The 21869-nt window shown below is 46.4% G+C and overlaps 1 protein-coding gene across 1 annotated transcript in view; it reads right to left on the minus strand.

Annotated features, from left to right (window-relative positions):
• Positions 1-14787: 14787 nt before the first annotated feature.
• LOC138663383 (gastrula zinc finger protein XlCGF57.1-like) overlaps positions 14788-21869 on the minus strand; it is a 32694-nt gene continuing 25612 nt past the window's right edge. The window contains exon 7 of the mRNA XM_069749559.1: positions 14788-16120. Coding sequence (XP_069605660.1) covers positions 15042-16120 — 1079 coding nt within the window. The 3' untranslated portion in view covers positions 14788-15041. The remainder of the gene's footprint in view (positions 16121-21869) is intronic.

A 21869-nucleotide genomic window follows, 5' to 3' on the forward strand; every position in this document is an offset into this window, starting at 1 on the left:
AGGATATTGTCCCAGTCTACCAGATTAAGGGCATCTTTAAGCTGGTCAAACTTTGCCTTCCTAAAGTTCAGTGTTTTTGTGACTCCCTGACAAGTCCCCCAAGTGAAAGACAGGTGAAACTGTACAATATTGTGGTCGCTATTTCCTAGATGCCCGACCACCTGCAGATTTGTTATTCTGTCAGGTCTATTAGAAATTATTAGGTCTAAAAGTGCTGCTGCTCTGGTTGGATTCTGCACCAATTGTGAAAGATAATTTGTCTTGGTTATTAGCAGAAACCTGTTGCCTTTATGGGTTTCACAGGTTTCTGTTTCCCAGTTAATATCCGGGTAGTTAAAGTCCCCCATAACCAGGACCTCATTATGGGTTGCAGCTTCATCTATCTGCTTTAGAAGTAGACTTTCCATGATTTCTGTTATATTTGAGGTTTGTAACAGACCCCAATGAGAATTTTGTTACCATTTTTCCTTCCATGAATTTCGACCCATATGGATTCGACATCCTCATTCCCTTCGCTAATATCCTCCCTTAAAGTGGACTTTAGACAAGACTTTACATAGAGACAAACCCCTCCTCTCCGATTTTTACGATCCTTTCTTAACAGACTGTAACACTGTAAGATAACTGCCCAGTCATAGCTTTCATCTAATCAAGTCTCGGTTATTCCCACTATGTCAAAGTTACCTGTAGATATTTCTGCTTCTAGTTCTTCCATCTTGTTTGTCAGGCTTCTGGCGTTTGCGAGCATGCAGTTTAGAGGATTTTGTTTTGTTCCAATCTCCTCGCTGTGGATTGTGTTTTGAAATCTGCTTTTGGGCTCCCTCCGGTGGTTGTAGGTGGTAATGCAGTTGTCCCTGGGCTGCAGTCCTGGTCAGGTGTATCTGCTGATTGCAATTCTGACTGGGGTATTTAGATTTGCAGGATTCATTAGTGCTTTCCAGTTGTCAATGGTTCTTGGGAGGTGTTGGACCTCTGTCTGGTTTCTCCTGCTTAGCTGCCAATTCAGCAAAGATAAGTGTCTGTTTTTTTCTATGGCACACATGCTGTGTGCTTGATTTTTGTTTGTATTCCTGCTCTGAGTGTAGGATTCTCTGGAGTTGCAGATATACGTTCCACGTCTTTAGTTAGATGGAGGAATTTCTTGTATAATCTGCTGTGGATATTTTTGGAAGGGTTTTAATACTGACCGCACAGTATTCTGTCCTATCCTTTCCTATTTTAGCTAGAGTGGCCTCTTGTGCTAAATCCTGTTTTCTGCCTGTGTGTGTTAAGGACTGGCGGAACACACCAAGTATAAGATGATATGGAACTAGGTGCGTTCGCAGTCCGAGGTCCACCGTGCAGGTAAAAACCCTGCTGCTAGTAAAGACGGACTATATGGCGGTGGCGGTACTATAAGAATACACACATGGGTTAACTTCACCCTGTGTGAAGGAAGCGACCCTGTTGCGTCACAGGACCGCGGTACCGCACATAGAGCGCAAGCAAGGAGTCTCTAATCTCAAACCCAAGACTGAGGATTTGAGTTCAGAAGACCTCATGCGCTCGACACCACAACTGGGGTGTCAGAGAAACATAAATTGTGCGTGCGGTGCCGCACTGACGGACGCCACAAACCCAGGCTTGGGTCAGGAAAGCGCAGAGAAAGCGCACGGCGCCGTACTGGCGGACACAGCAACTGGACGCTGTGATGTGTGTTACGTGCTGATGGCTAGTCGGGCGCTAGATAGCTACCTCCATTCACAAACAGACAACAACACTAGGAATGGGATATTTAGGAGCTTTCATCCTTCGACATACATCCATCTACACACACATAATATCAAAACAATACTAGCGCATGGCCGTGCGGTCATGCGCAGTTTATATAGTTGCAGCACAGGAAGCTGCTACCGAAGTTTTGCCCTTTCAGGACCTTCCTGGAGGACCAATGGGATGTGCTGCAGTACCTGAGCATGTGACCCTCGACCTCCAACGGGAGATCTTGCCCTGGGCATGCTCAGTGTGTGTAAATAAGGATTTAGTCCCAGAGAAGCCTGCTCGCCGCAGATCAGTGCAGGGTACCATAGGAAAGCCAGAAAAGGCAGTAGTGACCCTATGCACAGAATCAGCCTCAGCGAGATGCTGGGAGCGACGTCTCCGCAGAGCAGACCCCACTGCGGCCGATGCAGAATGGGAGACCGCAGCAGACACGGATCGAGATTCCCCCTGTGCAGCAGAGGAAACTCGACTCCTAACATTACCCCCCCTCCTAGCGCCCCCCCCTCCTTGAGCCTCACTACGCTCAAAAGCTGCAATAAGCAGTGGAGCCCGAATGTGCTCCACAGGCTCCCAGGTTCTATCCTCTGGGCCGTGAGCCTTCCAGTCCACCAGATAAAATTTCTTGCCACGTACCACCTTGCACCCCACAATGGCATTCACCTAAAACTCATCCGTGGATGAACCCGATGTCCCAGCAGATGACTCAGAAAACCGGGACAAACGAACGGGCTTTAAGAGGGAAACGTGAAAAGTATCGGTGATACCAAGGCGTGGAGGAATAGCCAAGCGGTAGACCACAGGGTTGACCTGTTCCAGAACCTTACGTAGCGAGGAGCAAACTTAGTGGTCTCAACTCGCAGCCTGATGTTACGGGCGGAGAGCCACACTAAGTCGCCAGGAACAAAGACCGGAGCGGGGCGCCGGTGTGTATCAGCCGAAACCCTCATTCTCTCCTTGGAGGCCCGGATGGCATCCTGTGTGCGGTCCCAGATGTCACGTGCCTCCACCGCCCAGTCTGCCACCCTAGAATCGGTGGATGACACGGGCATGGGCACAGGGACACGCGGATGCTGGCCGTAATTAAGGAGAAAAGGAGTCTGACCAGTGGAATCGGCTACGGCATTGTTCACTGCAAATTCCGCCCAAGGTAGCAAAGATGCCCAGTCATCCTGCCTAGCAGAGACGAAATGTCGCAAATATGTCACCAGAGTCTGGTTGGTTCTCTCCACCAACCCATTCGTCTCGGGATGGTATGCAGAGGAGAGGTTCAATTCTATGCTGAGTAAACGGCAGAGCTCTCTCCAAAACCGAGACGCGAACTGGGGACCCCGATCGCTGACAATCTTATCAAGCATACCATGCAATCGGAAAACGTGCTTAACGAACAACACCGCCAAGGCCCGTGCAGAAGGTAACCGAGGAAGTGGCACCAAATGCACCATCTTAGAGAAATGGTCGGTGACAACCCAAATAATGGAGCAGCCACGCGACTTGGGTAAGCCCACCACAAAGTCCATCCCGACCATCTCCCAGGGCCTGTCTGCCACCGGTAGAGGGTAAAGCAACCCAGCAGGCCATTGCCGAGGAGACCGATTCTGGGCGCAAGAAACACACGCCTGAATATAGTCCCTGACATCTCGGGCCATATGCGGCCACCAGTATGTTCTCGCCAAAAGCTCAGATTAAGGGCATCTCTAAGCTGGTCAAACTTTGCCTTCCTTAAGTTCAGTGTTTTTGTGACTCCCTGACAAGTCCCCCAAGTGAAAGACAGGTGAAACTGTACAATATTGTGGTCGCTATTTCCTAGATGCCCGACCACCTGCAGATTTGTTATTCTGTCAGGTCTATTAGATAGTATTAGGTCTAAAAGTGCTGCTGCTCTGGTTGGATTCTGCACCAATCGTGAAAGATAATTTGTCTTGGTTATTAGCAGAAACCTGTTGCCTTTATGGGTTTCACAGGTTTCTGTTTCCCAGTTAATATCCGGGTAGTTAAAGTCCCCCATAACCAGGACCTCATTATGGGTTGCAGCTTCATCTATCTGCTTTAGAAGTAGACTTTCCATGATTTCTGTTATATTTGAGGTTTGTAACAGACCCCAATGAGAATTTTGTTACCATTTTTCCTTCCATGAATTTCGACCCATATGGATTCGACATCCTCATTCCCTTCGCTAATATCCTCCCTTAAAGTGGACTTTAGACAAGACTTTACATAGAGACAAACCCCTCTTCTCCGATTTTTACGATCCTTTCTTAACAGACTGTAACACTGTAAGATAACTGCCCAGTCATAGCTTTCATCTAATCAAGTCTCGGTTATTCCCACTATGTCAAAGTTACCTGTAGATATTTCTGCTTCTAGTTCTTCCATCTTGTTTGTCAGGCTTCTGGCGTTTGCGAGCATGCAGTTTAGAGGATTTTGTTTTGTTCCAATCTCCTCGCTGTGGATTGTGTTTTGAATTCTACTTTTGGGCTCCCTCCGGTGGTTGTAGGTGGTAATGCAGTTGTCCCTGGGCTGCAGTCCTGGTCAGGTGTATCTGCTGATTGCAATTCTGACTGGGGTATTTAGATTTGCAGGATTCATTAGTGCTTTCCAGTTGTCAATGGTTCTTGGGAGGTGTTGGACCTCTGTCTGGTTTCTCCTGCTTAGCTGCCAATTCAGCAAAGATAAGTGTCTGTTTTTTTCTATGGCACACATGCTGTGTGCTTGATTTTTGTTTGTATTCCTGCTCTGAGTGTAGGATTCTCTGGAGTTGCAGATATACGTTCCACGTCTTTAGTTAGATGGAGGAATTTCTTGTATAATCTGCTGTGGATATTTTTGGAAGGGTTTTAATACTGACCGCACAGTATTCTGTCCTATCCTTTCCTATTTTAGCTAGAGTGGCCTCTTGTGCTAAATCCTGTTTTCTGCCTGTGTGTGTTAAGGACTGGCGGAACACACCAAGTATAAGATGATATGGAACTAGGTGCGTTCGCAGTCCGAGGTCCACCGTGAAACGTGAAAAGTATCGGTGATACCAAGGCGTGGAGGAATAGCCAAGCGGTAGACCACAGGGTTGACCTGTTCCAGAACCTTAAACGGGCCAATGTAGCGAGGAGCAAACTTAGTGGACTCAACTCGCAGCCTGATGTTACGGGCGGAGAGCCACACTAAGTCGCCAGGAACAAAGACCGGAGCGGGGCGCCGGTGTGTATCAGCCGAAACCCTCATTCTCTCCTTGGAGGCCCGGATGGCATCCTGTGTGCGGTCCCAGATGTCACGTGCCTCCACCGCCCAGTCTGCCACCCTAGAATTGGTGGATGACACGGGCATGGGCACAGGGACACGCGGATGCTGGCCGTAATTAAGGAGAAAAGGAGTCTGACCAGTGGAATCGGCTACGGCATTGTTCACTGCAAATTCCGCCCAAGGTAGCAAAGATGCCCAGTCATCCTGCCTAGCAGAGACGAAATGTCGCAAATATGTCACCAGAGTCTGGTTGGTTCTCTCCACCAACCCATTCGTCTCGGGATGGTATGCAGAGGAGAGGTTCAATTCTATGCTGAGTAAACGGCAGAGCTCTCTCCAAAACCGAGACGCGAACTGGGGACCCCGTCGCTGACAATCTTATCAAGCATACCATGCAATCGGAAAACGTGCTTAACGAACAACACCGCCAAGGCCCGTGCAGAAGGTAACCGAGGAAGTGGCACCAAATGCACCATCTTAGAGAAATGGTCGGTGACAACCCAAATAATGGAGCAGCCACACGACTTGGGTAAGCCCACCACAAAGTCCATCCCGACCATCTCCCAGGGCCTGTCTGCCACCGGTAGAGGGTAAAGCAATCCAGCAGGCCATTGCCGAGGAGACCGATTCTGGGCGCAAGAAACGCACGCCTGAATATAGTCCCTGACATCTCGGGCCATATGCGGCCACCAGTATGTTCTCGCCAAAAGCTCAGATGTCCTCTTTGTCCCAAAATGCCCACCCACTCTGGAGGAGTGAGCCCAAGAGAGAAGCTCCGGTCGCAAGTTAGCTGGCACGAAAGTCTTGCCCGGGGGCACAGACTCTAGCTAAACCGGAGCTACAGTTCTCAGGCTCTCAGAAGGGACAATAAGCCGAGGCTCCTCCTCTTCAGATGACACTACGGAGCGGGAGAGAGCGTCGGTCCGAACGTTCTTCTCCCCGGAGAGAAAATGGAGAGTAAAATGGAACTGGGAGAAGAACAGGGACCATCTAGCCTGGCGAGAATTCAGCCGCTGGGCCGTTTGTAGATATACCAAGTTCTTGTGGTCAGTGAAGACTTGGAAGGGAAAGCGAGCTCCCTCCAAGACATGTCTCCACTCTGAAAAAGCCAACTTCATGGCTAGCAACTCCCTGTCCCCGATTGAATAATTCCTCTCCGCTGGTGTGAAGGTCTTGGAGAAGAAGCAAGGATGCTTCCGACCTTGAGCATCCTTTTGGAAAAGGACTGCTCCAGCACCAACGGATAAGGCATCCACCTCCAAGATAAATGGTTTATCAACATCGGGGCGATGTAGGATGGGAGCGCTAGCGAAGTGTGACTTGATCGAGAGAAAGGCTTTGGAGACCTCCTCTGACCACAACTTGGGATTTGCTCCCTTCTTGGTGAGGGCAACCAAGGGAGCTACCAAAGTTGAGAAGTGTGGAATGAACTGGCGATAGTAATTAATGAACCCCATAAAGCGCTGCACCGCTTTAAGAGAATGGGGTTCATGCCAGTCCATTACAGCCTGTAGCTTGGCAGGATCCATAGCCAAACCCTAGGCAGAGATGATATAACCAAGGAAAGGCAAGGACTCCTGCTCAAACACACACTTCTACAACTTGGCGCAGAGGGAGTTTGCCCGTAAGAGGTCGAAGACTTTGCGAACATCTCTCCGATGGGAGTCAATATCTGGAAAGTAGATGAGAATATCATCCAGATAGACTACGACCGAGGTGGTGAGCATATCCCGGAAGATGTCGTTCACAAAGTCTTGGAAAACGGCTGGGGCATTACAGAGCCCGAAGGGCATCACCAGATATTCATAGTGCCCATCCCTGGTGTTAAAAGCCGTCTTCCATTCATCCCCCTCACGGATGCGAATCAGGTTGTAAGCACCCCGCAGATCTAACTTTGTAAATACCCTCGCTCCCCGTAGCCTGTCAAACAGCTCAGATATCAGGGGTAATGGGTACTTGTTCTTAACGGTGATGGCGTTAAGACCCCTGTAGTCTATGCATGGACGTAAGTCTCCAGTCTTCTTCTGTACGAAGAAGAGCCCAGCCCCTGCCGGTGACACTGACTTCCTAATGAATCTTCTTGCCAGATTCTCTTGGATATACTGAGACATTGCCTCCGTCTCCGGGAGAGATAACGGATAGACTCGACCCCGGGGAGGCTCAGCACCAGGCAAGAGGTCAATAGGACAGTCATAGAGGCGGTGAGGCGGAAGGGTCTCTGCAGCTCTTTTGGAGAACACGTCTGCATAGGGCCAATAGTGCTTGGGGAGAGAGGAAAGATCTGCGGGTACCTGTGTAGTAGCAACCTGAACGCACTCCCTCTGACATCTACCCTTGCAAGATTTACTCCATCCCAAAATTCTCCCAGAGGACCACTCAATATGAGGAGAATGGTAGCGAAGCCATGGTATCCCCAACAGGACCTCATCAATTCCCTCAGGAATGACTAATAGGGAGATTATCTCCTGATGTGATGGAGACACAGAAAGCGTGAAAGGAATGGTTTGGTGGGTAATCTGTGAGGGTAGTGTTGACCCATTTACCACTCGAACGGTTACTGGCTTGGCGAGCATCACCAAGGATATTGCGTGACGCTGGGCAAAAGCGGAAGACATAAAGTTACTCTCTGCCCCAGAATCCACGCATAGCTCGACCATAAGAGTGGATGGGCCTATGGTAATTGTCCCCTTGAAGGACAACTTTGAGGCAAACGTTGCCGTGTCTAGTGTACCTCCTCCAACTGCCACTAGACGCTGACGTTTCCCCGACCGCTGAGGACCCTTGGAGGCAAGATGTCCTGACTGCTGGCAAACATGACGGACCTTATGTGCACGGGCGGACTGAGATTTGGATCCCGCTCGTGTCATCTCTAAGGCCTCATGTGACTCGGATGCCTGGATTGGAGATTCCAAAGGTTTGGCGAAGGTGGGAGCCAGCCGAAACCTCTGCCTACACTGGGCTCGCTCTAACCTCCGCTCGTTAAAACGGAGGTCAATACGAGTAGAGACAGTTATTAATTCCTCCAGTGTGGCAGGAATCTCCCTAGTGGCCAGAGCGTCCTTAACGTGATCAGCCAGGCCCCTCCAAAATATGGGGATAAGGGCTTTATCCGACCACTCCAGCTCGGAAGCTAAAGTACAGAAGCGGACGGAAAAATGGCTGACCAAGGACTCACCCTGAGTTAATGCCAGTAGTTGGAGCGCTGTGTCATGGGTGACTTGAGGTCCTAAAAAGACCTTTTTCAGAGTGTTCAGGAACAACGGAGCACTCTGCACCACATGATCACCACGCTCCCACAGCGGTGTAGCCCACTCCAACGCCCTGTCCGACAAGAGAGACACAATAAATCCCACCTTAGCCCGCTCTGTAGGAAAACGTGCAGCCAGGAGCTTGAGATGGATAGAGCACTGACTCACGAATCCCCTACAAGTTTTGCAATCTCCAGAAAATTTTTCTGGCAACGGGAGGCAGGATAATGTCGGAACAGGGGTGGCAGTGGACAAGGCTGCTGCAGCCATGCTAGCAGCCTGTACAGCAACTGCGGTAACATCCATAGCTGAGGTTGAGCTCTCGAGAGCCGTCAACCTACCTTCCAGCTGCTGGATATACCGCAAAGATTGCTGAATGTCCGCCATTTACTAGCCAGACCTTGGCGTTAGTATTATGTTAAGGACTGGCGGAACGCACCAAGTATAAGATGATATGGAACTAGGTGCGTTCGCAGTCCGAGGTCCACCGTGCAGGTAAAAACCCTGCTGCTAGTAAAGACGGACTATATGGCGGTACTATAAGAATACACACATGGGTTAACTTCACCCTGTGTGAAGGAAGCGACCCTGTTGCGTCACAGGACCGCGGTACCGCACATAGAGCACAAGGAGTCTCTAATCTCAAACCCGAGACTGAGGATTTGAGTTCAGAAGACCTCATGCGCTCGACACAACTGGGGTGTCAGAGAAACATAAATAATAATATATAAAGGCACGAGAGTGCGTGCGGTGCCGCACTGACGGACGCCACTAACCACCCAGGCTTGGGTCAGGAAAGCGCAGAGAAAGCGCACGGCGCCGTACTGGCGGACACAGCAACTGGACGCTGTGATGTGTGTTACGTGCTGAAGGCTAGTCGGGCGCTAGATAGCTACCTCCATTCACAAACAGACAACAACACTAAGAATGGGATATTTAGGAGCTTTCATCCTTCGACATACATCCATCTACACACACACATAATATCAAAACAATACTAGCGCATGGCCGTGCGGTCATGCGCAGTTTATATAGTTGCAGCACAGGAAGCTGCTACCGAAGTTTTGCCCTTTCAGGACCTTCCTGGAAGACCAATGGGATGTGCGGCTGTACCTGAGCTTGTGGCCCTCGACCTCCAACGGGAGATCTTGCCCTGGGCATGCTCAGTGTGTGTAAATAAGGACTTAGTCCCAGAGAAGCCTGCTCGCCGCAAATCAGTGCAGGGTACCATAGGAAAGCCAGAAAAGGCAGTAGTGACCCTATGCACAGAATCAGCCTCAGCGAGACGCTGGGAGCGACGTCTCCGCTGAGCAGACCCCACTGCGGCCGATGCAGAATGGGAGACCGCAGCAGACACGGATCGAGATTCCCCCTGTGAAACTCGACTCCTAACAGTGTGTGTCTTTCCTCTCCTACTCACAGCCGATATTTGTGGGGGGCTGCCTATCCTTTGGGGTTCTGCTCTGAGGCAAGGTAGAATTCCTATTTCCATCTATAGGGGTATTTTGTCCTCCGGCTGTGACGAGGTGTCTAGGGTTTGTTAGGCACACCCCACGGCTACTTCTAGTTGCGGTGTTAGATCAGGATTTGCGGTCAGTACAGTTACCACCTACTCCAGAGAAAGTTTCATGCGGCTCCAAGGTTACCGGATCATAACAGGATTGTTTTAGAAATGTTCTTACCTCCCTTCTGAGTATGTTTTCCTGGGTCTTCTTTGTTTGAGTCTAATGTTTTTCTTCCCATCCCCTCTTCTTCTAGTTTAATGCCCTCCTGATGAGTGTAGTGAGTCTTCTGGCGAATGTGTGTTTCCCAGGTTTGTTGAGGTGTAGTCCGTCTCTGGCGAGGAGTCCATCGTACAAGTAATTCACACCGTGGTCCAGGAATCGGAATCTTTCTTGTCTGCACCATCGTCTTAGCCAGTTGTTCGCATCAAGGATCCTGTTCCATCTCCTGGTGCCATGCCCATCTACTGGAAGGATAGAAGAAAAAACTACCTGTGCATCCAGTTCCTTTACTTTCTTCCCCAACTCTTCAAAGTCCTTGCAGATTGTCGGTAGGTCCTTCCTTGCCGTGTCATTGGTGCCAACATGTATCAGAAGAAATGGGTGGATGTCCTTGGAGCTGAAGAGCTTTGGTATCCTATCGGTCACATCCTTGATCATCACACCTGGAAGGCAGCATACTTCTCTTGCGGTTATGTCCAGTCTGCAGATGGCTGCTTCTGTGCCTCTCAGTAGTGAGTCTCCCACCACCACCACTCTTTGTTGCTTCTTGGCTATACTTTTTGCTGTCACTTGTTGATGTGTGCCCTTTTCTTTTTTGTTTGCTGGTATTGCTTCATCCTTAGGTGTGCCATCTTCATCATCTACAAAGATTTGATATCGGTACTTCAGTTGTGTGGTTGGTGATTTCTCCATGGTCTTCTTGCTTCTTTTGGTCACATGCTTCCACTCATCTGCTTTTGGAGGTTCTCTGACACTTTTTTCACCTTCTGTGACCAGTAGAGATGCTTCTGTTTTGTCTAGGAAGTCTTCATTCTCTTTGATGAGTTTCAAAGTTGCTATTCTTTCTTCCAGACCCCGCACCTTTTCTTCTAAAAGGGCCACTAGTCTACACTTCTGACAGGTGAAATTGGATTCTTCTTCTGGTCGATCTGTGAACATGTAGCACATGCTGCAGCTCACCATGTAGTTTGTCACATCTGCCATGTTGCTCCTAGATCCTGCTGACTTGCTGTGTGTTTTCCTTCTTGTGTAATCTACTCAGCCAAGCTTTCTTGCAATAATGTCCTACAGGCAAAAATTCCCTGATTTGGTGATGCTTTCCAAGCAGCTGGTCCCGGCTGTACCCAACGATCTTCTTGCTGAGGGAGACTTCGCTTTTCCCAGAAGGCACCTGGAATATGCAAATTATCCTCCTCAAGCTTGAATCCCTGGTTTGGTGATGCTTTCCAAGCAGCTGGTCCCGGCTGTACCCAACGATCTTCTTGCTGAGGGAGACTTCGCTTTTCCCAGAAGGCACCTGGAATATGCAAATTATCCTCCTCAAGCTTGAATCCCTGGTTTGGTGATGCTTTCCAAGCAGCTGGTCCCGGCTGTACCCAACGATCTTCTTGCTGAGGGAGACTTCGCTTTTCCCAGAAGGCACCTGGAATATGCAAATTATCATCCTCAAGCTTGAATCCCTGGTTTGGTGATGCTTTCCAAGCAGCTGGTCCCGACTGTACCCAACGATCTTCTTGCTGAGGGAGACATCGCTTTTCCCAGAAGGCACCTGGAATATGCAAATAATCCTCCTCAAGCTTGAATCCCTGGTTTGGTGATGCTTTCCAAGCAGCTGGTCCCGGCTGTACCCAACGATCTTCTTGCTAAGGGAGACTTCGCTTTTCCCAGAAGGCACCTGGAATATGCAAATTATCATCCTCAAGCTTGAATCCCTGGTTTGGTGATGCTTTCCAAGCAGCTGGTCCCGGCTGTACCCAACGATCTTCTTGCTGAGGGAGACTTCGCTTTTCCCAGAAGGCACCTGGAATGTGCAAATTATCCTCCTCAAGCTTGAATCCCTGGTTTAATTGTGAAAGATGCCCAGTTAGTTGTTCATGCATATAAATACTGGTAGGTACTGTTAGATAAAAGGGCTGTACTCATTAACCCCTATTTCCACAAGAAAAAGTTATGCAATTATACACAATAAAGAACAATGCATATTCATTATGATGCACGGGGTCTATTAAAGGTACATGTTTCAAGTCACCATATCCCATGCCAGACCCTCATGTTTTTCAACAAAATGTTTAGAGAAAGGGTGGCCTGTTTTCCGAAATGCATTGGTTTGAATGGTCATTACTACGTTCCGTACCTCTTTCAAGTCACGCAGACATCACCTGGTCTAATACATCACAAAGGCCCTGCTCCAGCCGCAGCAATTACCTTACTGGCACGTGGAGTAAGCAGGAACTGAGAAGCATCATCGGAACCTGCAGTAGACACAACGATCGCAGTATCGAGGCGCAGCCCCGAGGCACTGTGACGGGACCCACCGCTGATCTTAGAAGATACTGAACAGAGATTTACTGGCACTGGCCGGGGCAGCTCTCTGCTATTTCTCTTGTGCAATTGCCTGGCAGACAACAATCCAAGGAAGACATTTGATCCTTCAGTGCTGAGACTGAGCCATATTCTATACGGTAGCAGTCAGACTAATACTGCTTTTACCGTACCAACATCTACCTTTAATACACTCTGTGCAGCATAATGAATAGGCATTGTTCTTTATTGTGAAATTCAAAAAATATGGAGTCAAAACTACTGTCTACAAAATACAAAAAAGCATTTATTAAATAGCAATGTCACATAATAAAGTAAAAGTTACAAAAGTACAATTAGATACATATAACCATCACAAGGGTATCAAAAGCAAGAAGGACACAGGTAAAGAGTCCAGAAAAGCACACTGAAAGTCCGACCAGAGGATTCAAGCTCTTAAGGCTAGTAAGCCTTATAATGAAGTATATGTAGGTCTTAAAAAAACGCTAGTCAGATAAATGAGCCCAAGACTGATCCTTACCCATAATGGTCGCAGTGTGGAAGCGGACTGCCAGCCCCTCTTCCACACTGCGACCAAGGGAAGGGAACAGAACAGATGCCGTGTTATCACACCCTCATTTAAATTTTTACTAGACCTTGCACTTAGTGCATAGACTTTATGAGTCTAGAAGTCCCACTTACTAACAATTTTAAAAGAATGTTTATGAGACCCTCCTTTATGTCTAATACAGGGTGTATCAGAGTCCCTCTTCCTACTCATTTTTGGAAGTTCTTGCATTGTCCGCATAGGATTTGTGATTTTCAGAGTCCCTTTATAAAGTAAACAGGATGTGCCTCACTATGTCACACACCACATGTCCAGATAAGGTATTAAAATATTAAAATTACATTTACAATGAATGTTTTTTTCACCATTCAAAGCAATGAGAAAATGGAAAAATGCAGCAAAGAGGCTACGTGTAAACACAAACTAAGGGGTGAAGGAAGATTATTTTTTCTCTTTTTTAAATTGCCTTATATACAAGAACGAATGTTTTTACTTGTAAAACACATTTTATTTTCGTAATGCAAATGCGGAACCAGCAAATCACAATGGCGCTAGTCATATTGTGCCTGAAGCCAAAGCAGCAGGCAATCCGACAGGTGTGGTGTGTAAAACTGCCTTAAAACCGAGAAATAAATGAACAGTAAAAGTTAGATTGCTGCGCTGAGAGGCACTTACAGGTGCACGTGTGGTCCTATAAAGGGTGGTCGGACTTGCGTGGTAGTTTCCTGCCCAATGTCCACTTGTATCAGATGCGGGAGCGTCCTCCCAAAGCTGCAACACCCTGTGAAAACTCTGGTGTTCACAGCGGTTAGCCTCAGCCGATAGCGCCGCTGTAGGAGTAGCATGGTGAGCGGGGGGCGTGACTGAACGGTGACGTCACCTGTCCGTTAATGACGGACGTGTGTAGGGGCCAATCCCCCTGTACATTTTATTTTCGGTTTTGGCTGTTTTGTTGTCACTCCTTAAAAGTGGCGTAATACTCCGACAACATTGATCCCAAAAGTTACCTGAGAGTCAGAGATGCATCCAGCCATCTTCCCCATGCTGTTCTCATTCCAATTTAGCGCAGTTTTCATCCATTTCAGAAATTTTCCTGCCCCCTCAGTCTTCCTGGAAACGTCTGCTGAGCATGCGACCTGTTGACTCAAATATTTTAGTGCTCGCTCATCGCTAATAATGACTGCTATCTGTGTGGGATTTTAGATGTTTAAAAGGGTTGTCCACCACTAGGACAACCCCTTCTTATTCCTCATAATTGGTCTATTTAACCCCTTAAGAACCAGGGTTATTTCTGTTTTTGAGTTTCCATTTTTTGTTCCCCTTATCCACACAGCCATAGCTTTTATATTTTTCCGTCAATATGTCCATGTGAGGACTTGTTTTTTGTAGGACAAGTTGTACTTTTGAAAGGCACCATTTATTTTACCATACCATGTAAGCGAAAATGGGAAAAAAAAAAATGCAAATGCGGTGAAATTGCAAGAAAAGTGCAATTCCACAACAGTTTTTTTTAGTTTTTTTTTACCATGTTCACTAAATGCTAAAACTGACCTGACATTATGATTCTCCAGGTCATTACAAGCTCACAGACACTAAACTTCTTTATTTAAGTGGTGAAAAAAAATTCCACAGTTTGTAAAAAAAAAAAAAAGTTGCCATTTTCCGAGACCCATAGCGTCTGAATTTTTCGGGACCTGGGGCTGGATGAGAGCTTATTTTTTGCGTACCGGTCTGACGTTTTTGTTGTTACCATTTTGGTGTAGATACGATCTTTTGATTGCATTTTATTGCAATGTTGCACCGACCAAAAAAACATAATTCTGGCGTTTCAATTTTTTTTCTCGCTACACAGTTTACTGATTGGATAAATTCTTTTTATATATTGATAGAGCAGGCGATTCTGAACGCGGTGATCCCAAATATGTGTATATTTGTTTTTTTTTATTTTTTTGAATGGGGGGAGAAGGGGTGATATAACTTTTATATTTTTTTATTTTTTTATATTTTTAAAACATTTTTTTTAACTATCTACTTGCTTCAATAGTCCCCATGGGAGACTAGAAGCTGCACTTGTGTGATTGCTTCTGCTACATAGAGCAGGGCTACAAAATACTTTCCACATTCTGAACATGAAAAAGGCTTCTCCCTTGTGTGGAGTCTCTGGTGTCTAACAAGATCGGATTTCTTCACAAAACGTTTTCCACATTATGAACAGGAAAAAGGCTTCTGCCCTGTGTGGGTTCTCTGGTGTCTAACAAGATCTGATTTCATCACAAAACATTTTCCACATTCTGAACAGGAAAAAGCCTTCTCCCCTGTGTGGCGTCTCTGGTGTCTAACAAGATCTGATTTCATCACAAAACATTTTCCACATTCTGAACAGGAAAAAGGCTTCTGCCCTGTGTGGGTTCTCTGGTGTCTAACAAGGAGATATTTCTCTGCAAAACATTTTCCACATTCTGAACAAAAAAAAGGCTTCTCCCCTGTGTGGAGTCTCTGGTGTCTAACAAGATCTGATTTTGTCACAAAACATTTTCCACATTCTGAACAGAAAAAAGGCTTCTCCCCTGTGTGGGTTTTCTGGTGGCTATCAAGATGCGTTTTCCGGATAAAACATTTCCCACATTTTGAACATGAAAAAGGCTTCTCCCCTGTGTGGAGTTTCTGGTGTATAACAAGAACTGATTTTGTCACAAAACATTTTCCACATTCTGAACAGAAAAAAGGCTTCTCCCCTGTGTGGAGTTTCTGGTGTGTAACAAGATGTGATTTTGTCACAAAACATTTTCCACATTCTGAACAGAAAAAAGGCTTCTCCCCTGTGTGGAGTTTCTGGTGTCTAACAAGATGTGATTTCGTCACAAAACATTTTCCACATTCTAAACATGAAAAAGGCTTATCCCCTGTGTGGTTTCTCTGGTGGCTATCAAGATTCACTTTGTGGATAAAGCATTTCCCACATTCCGAACAGGAAAAAGGCTTTTCTCCTGTGTGGATTCTTTGGTGTCGATCAAGATGATGTTTCCAATTAAAACATTTCCCACATTCTGAACATGAAAAAGACTTCCTTGCTTTAGGAGCAGTTTGTTTTTTAATGCCTCTTTTGGGTTTTTGATTTTCCTTAGTAGTCGGTATTGAATCAGATGACAGATCTTTGCTGTGAAGGGATGATACTCCAGATATACTAATGGCATTCACTTCAATTGTATCCTGTGAGATCTCAAGATCATCTGATTTTAAAATTGAAGATGTCAGCTGTCCCTCTGATCTCCAGGTACAGTCATCTGTCAAGAATAAAACCAATTATTTTTCAATAAAATATCCTTGAACTTTATATTTTTGAACATTTCTCCTAAAACTGTCTGTAAAAATGGTAAGTTGATGTATATACTCAAGTATAAGTAGAGGTTTTCAGCACATTTTTTGTGCTGAAATCCCCTCCCTCAGCTTATCGAGTGAGGTGTCCAGAACATGGAGGGGGAGAGGCAGCGGCAGAGCAGCGGGTCACAGAGGTAGGACCCGGCTGCTGCAGCTAACTGCGGTGCCCGCTGCTAAAAAGAAATTAATATTCATTTCTCTGTAAAAGCTCGCGCAGTGTCAGCTGCAGCAGCCGGTCCTGTAGCTGCCGGGAGGTCACATGTGCCGCTACTTAACAGAGATGAATATTCATTCTGAATATTAATTTCTCTTAAGTAGTGGCACACATGACCGCCTGGCGGTTGACGCTGTGTGCGCTACTTAATACTAACTTCCCCACACACACAGTTCAGGCGTTGGGAGCGGTGAGTATTCCGGAAGTCGTGCTCTGCTTGTGAGCAGCGCATGACTTCCCTGCCATGCAATGCTTACAAGCATAAAGCAGCTGCTGGCATCGAGACAAGACGCTGCGAGGGAGCGAAGGAAGGTAAGTGTAATGGTTTATTTTTTTATGTTTTTTGATGGAGGCCAATAATACAAGGATAGGGATGGGGCCGTACATACAAGGATAGGGATGGGGCCCATGCATACAAGGATAGGGGTAGAGCCATGCATACAAGGATAGGAATGGGGCCGTGCATACATGGATAGGGATGGGGCCGTGCATACAAGGATAGGGATGGGGCCCATGCATACAAAGATAGGGGTGGAGCCATGCATACATGGATAGGGATGGGGCCGTGCATACAAGGATAGGGATGGGGCCGTGTATACAAGGATAGGGATGGGGCCGTGCATACAAGGATAGGGATGGGACTATGCATACAAGGATAGCGATGGGGCCATGCATACAAGCATAGGGATGGGGGCCAATCATACCAGGATAGGGATAAGGAGCCTTGCATACAAGGATAGGGATGAGGAGCCTTGCATACAAGGATAGGAATGAGGAGCCACACATACAAGGATAGGGATGAGGAGCCATGCATACAAGGATAGGAATGAGGAGCCACGCATACAAGGATAGGGATGAGGGGACAATGCATACCCGGCTTATACTCGAGTCAATAAGTTTCCCACTTTTTTGAGGTAAAATTAGGTGACTCACCTTATATACGGGTCGGCTTATGCTCGAGTATATACGGTATGTAAAAATAGCTTTATTGATTTATTCTCATTTGCACAAGGAAAGACTAGAAGCAATGGGATGAAACTGAAGTGGAGGAGACACAGATTGGATATTCGAAAAAAACCTTTTGACATTGATGGTGATCAATGAGTGAAACAGTCTGCCACGAGAGGTGGCGAGTTCTTCTTCATTGGAAATGTTCAAATAGCATTATGACTTTTATAAACCAATCCATCTACCTTATATACTCGAGTATAAGCCGAGATTTTCAGCCCAAATTTTTGGGCTGAAAGTGCCCCTCTCGGCTTATACTCGAGTCACGGTGGGCGGCAGGGTCGGCGGGTGAGGGGGAGAGGGCGCTGAGGCATACTTACCTATTCCTGGCGCTCCTGACGCTGCCCCTGCCTGTCACACTGTCTTCGGGTGCCGCAGCTCTTCCTGTCAGCGGTCACGTGGGACCGTTCATTAGAGAACTGAATATGGACTCCACTCCCATAGGGGTGGAGCCACATATTCATTCCTCTGAGCGGTGCCAGTGACCGCTGACAGGAAGAGCTGCGGCACCCGAAGACAGTGTGACAGGCAGGGGCAGCGTCAGGAGCGCCGGGACTAGGTGAGTATTTTATATTCACCTGTCCGCGTTCCACACGCCGGGTGTCGCTCCATTTTCCCGGCGCCGCTCTGTCTTCCGGCATCTCTGCGCTCTGACTGTGCAGGTCAGAGGGCGCGATGACGCATATAGTGTGCGCGCCGCCCTCTGCCTGATCAGTCAGTGCGGAGAGACGCCGGGACCGGACGCCGGGAGCTGCAAGCAAGAGAGGTGAGTATGGCTTTTTTTTTAAATTATTGCAGCAGCAGCAGCAGCAGCAATGGCACAGCTTTATAAGGAGCATATATGGGGCAATAATGAACGGTGCAGAGCACTATATGGCACAGCTATGGGGCAAAAATGAACAGTGCAGAGCACTATATAGCACAGCTATGGGGCAAAAATGAACGGTGCAGAGCACTATATGGAGCATCTATGGGGCAAAAATGAACGGTGCAGAGCACTATATGGCAGAGCTATGGGGCAAGAATGAATGGTGCAGAGCACTATATGGCAGAGCTATGGGGCAAGAATGAATGGTGCAGAGCACTATATGGCACAGCTAGGGGGCAAGAATGAACGGTGCAGAGCACTATATGGCAGAGCTAGGGGGCAAGAATGAACGGTGCAGAGCACTATATGGCACAGCCTGTCACAGCTATGACAAACAAGATGGAAGAACTAGAAGCAGAAATATCTACAGGTAACTTTGACATAGTGGGAATAACCGAGACATGGTTAGATGAAAGCTATGACTGGGCAGTTAACTTACAGGGTTACAGTCTGTTTAGAAAGGATCGTAAAAATCGGAGAGGAGGAGGGGTTTGTCTCTATGTAAAGTCTTGTCTAAAGTCCACTTTAAGGGAGGATATTAGCGAAGGAAATGAGGATGTCGAGTCCATATGGGTCGAAATTCATGGAGGGAAAAATGGTAACAAAATTCTCATTGGGGTCTGTTACAAACCCCCAAATATAACAGAAACCATGGAAAGTCTATTTCTAAAGCAGATAGATGAAGCTGCAACCCATAATGAGGTCCTGGTTATGGGGGACTTTAACTACCCGGATATTAACTGGGAAACAGAAACCTGTGAAACCCATAAAGGCAACAGGTTTCTGCTAATAACCAAGAAAAATTATCTTTCACAATTGGTGCAGAATCCAACCAGAGGAGCAGCACTTTTAGACCTAATACTATCTAATAGACCTGACAGAATAACAAATCTGCAGGTGGTCGGGCATCTAGGAAATAGCGACCACAATATTGTACAGTTCCACCTGTCTTTCACTAGGGGGACTTGTCAGGGAGTCACAAAAACACTGAACTTTAGGAAGGCAAAGTTTGACCAGCTTAGAGATGCCCTTAATCTGGTAGACTGGGACAATATCCTCAGAAATAAGAATACAGATAATAAATGGGAAATGTTTAAGAACATCCTAAATAGGCAGTGTAAGCGGTTTATACCTTGTGGGAATAAAAGGACTAGAAATAGGAAAAACCCAATGTGGCTAAACAAAGAAGTAAGACAGGCAATTAACAGTAAAAAGAAAGCATTTGCACTACTAAAGCAGGATGGCACCATTGAAGCTCTAAAAAACTATAGGGAGAAAAATACTTTATCTAAAAAACGAATTAAAGCTGCCAAAAAGGAAACAGAGAAGCACATTGCTAAGGAGAGTAAAACTAATCCCAAACTGTTCTTCAACTATATCAATAGTAAAAGAATAAAAGCTGAAAATGTAGGCCCCTTAAAAAATAGTGAGGAAAGAATGGTTGTAGATGACGAGGAACAAGCTAACATATTAAACACCTTCTTCTCCACGGTATTCACGGTGGAAAATGAAATGCTAGGTGAAATCCCAAGAAACAATGAAAACCCTATATTAAGGGTCACCAATCTAACCCAAGAAGAGGTGCAAAACCGGCTAAATAAGATTAAAATAGATAAATCTCCGGGTCCGGATGGCATACACCCACGAGTACTAAGAGAACTAAGTAATGTAATAGATAAACCATTATTTCTTATTTTTAGGGACTCTATAGCGACAGGGTCTGTTCCGCAGGATTGGCGCATAGCAAATGTGGTGCCAATATTCAAAAAGGGCTCTAAAAGTGAACCTGGAAATTATAGGCCAGTAAGTCTAACCTCTATTGTTGGTAAAATATTTGAAGGGTTTCTGAGGGATGTTATTCTGGATTATCTCAATGAGAATAACTGTTTAACTCCATATCAGCATGGGTTTATGAGAAATCGCTCCTGTCAAACCAATCTAATCAGTTTTTATGAAGAGGTAAGCTATAGGCTGGACCACGGTGAGTCATTGGACGTGGTATATCTCGATTTTTCCAAAGCGTTTGATACCGTGCCGCACAAGAGGTTGGTACACAAAATGAGAATGCTTGGTCTGGGGGAAATTGTGTGTAAATGGGTTAGTAACTGGCTTAGTGATAGAAAGCAGAGGGTGGTTATAAATGGTATAGTCTCTAACTGGGTCGCTGTGACCAGTGGGGTACCGCAGGGGTCAGTATTGGGACCTGTTCTCTTCAACATATTCATTAATGATCTGGTAGAAGGTTTACACAGTAAAATATCGATATTTGCAGATGATACAAAACTATGTAAAGCAGTTAATACAAGAGAAGATAGTATTCTGCTACAGATGGATCTGGATAAGTTGGAAACTTGGGCTGAAAGGTGGCAGATGAGGTTTAACAATGATAAATGTAAGGTTATACACATGGGAAGAAGGAATCAATGTCACCATTACACACTGAATGGGAAACCACTGGGTAAATCTGACAGGGAGAAGGACTTGGGGATCCTAGTTAATGATAAACTTACCTGGAGCAGCCAGTGCCAGGCAGCAGCTGCCAAGGCAAACAGGATCATGGGGTGCATTAAAAGAGGTCTGGATACACATGATGAGAGCATTATACTGCCTCTGTACAAATCCCTAGTTAGACCGCACATGGAGTACTGTGTCCAGTTTTGGGCACCGGTGCTCAGGAAAGATATAATGGAACTAGAGAGAGTACAAAGGAGGGCAACAAAATTAATAAAGGGGATGGGAGAACTACAATACCCAGATAGATTAGCGAAATTAGGATTATTTAGTCTAGAAAAAAGACGACTGAGGGGCGATCTAATAACCATGTATAAGTATATAAGGGGACAATACAAATATCTCGCTGAGGATCTGTTTATACCAAGGAAGGTGACGGGCACAAGGGGGCATTCTTTGCGTCTGGAGGAGAGAAGGTTTTTCCACCAACATAGAAGAGGATTCTTTACTGTTAGGGCAGTGAGAATCTGGAATTGCTTGCCTGAGGAGGTGGTGATGGCGAACTCAGTCGAGGGGTTCAAGAGAGGCCTGGATGTCTTCCTGGAGCAGAACAATATTGTATCATACAATTAGGTTCTGTAGAAGGACGTAGATCTGGGGATTTATTATGATGGAATATAGGCTGAACTGGATGGACAAATGTCTTTTTTCGGCCTTACTAACTATGTTACTATGTTACTATGTAGCTAGGGGGCAAGAATGAACGGTGCAGAGCACTATATGGCAGAGCTATGGGGCAAGAATGAACGGTGCAGAGCACTATATGGCAGAGCTATGGGGCAAGAATGAACGGTGCAGAGCACTATATGGCACAGCTAGGGGGCAATAATGAACAGTGCAGAGCACTATATGGCACAGCTATGGGGCAATAATGAACGGTGCAGAGCACTATATGGCACAGCTATGGGGCCATAATGAACGGTATGGAGCATCTATTTTTATTTTTGAAATTCACCGGTAGCTGCTGCATTTTCCACCCTAGGCTTATACTCGAGTCAATAAGTTTTCCCAGTATTTTTTGTGGCAAAATTAGGGGGGTCGGCTTATACTCAGG

The sequence above is a fragment of the Ranitomeya imitator genome, chromosome 2 (assembly GCF_032444005.1).
Source record: "Ranitomeya imitator isolate aRanImi1 chromosome 2, aRanImi1.pri, whole genome shotgun sequence".
NCBI lineage: Eukaryota > Metazoa > Chordata > Amphibia > Anura > Dendrobatidae > Ranitomeya > Ranitomeya imitator.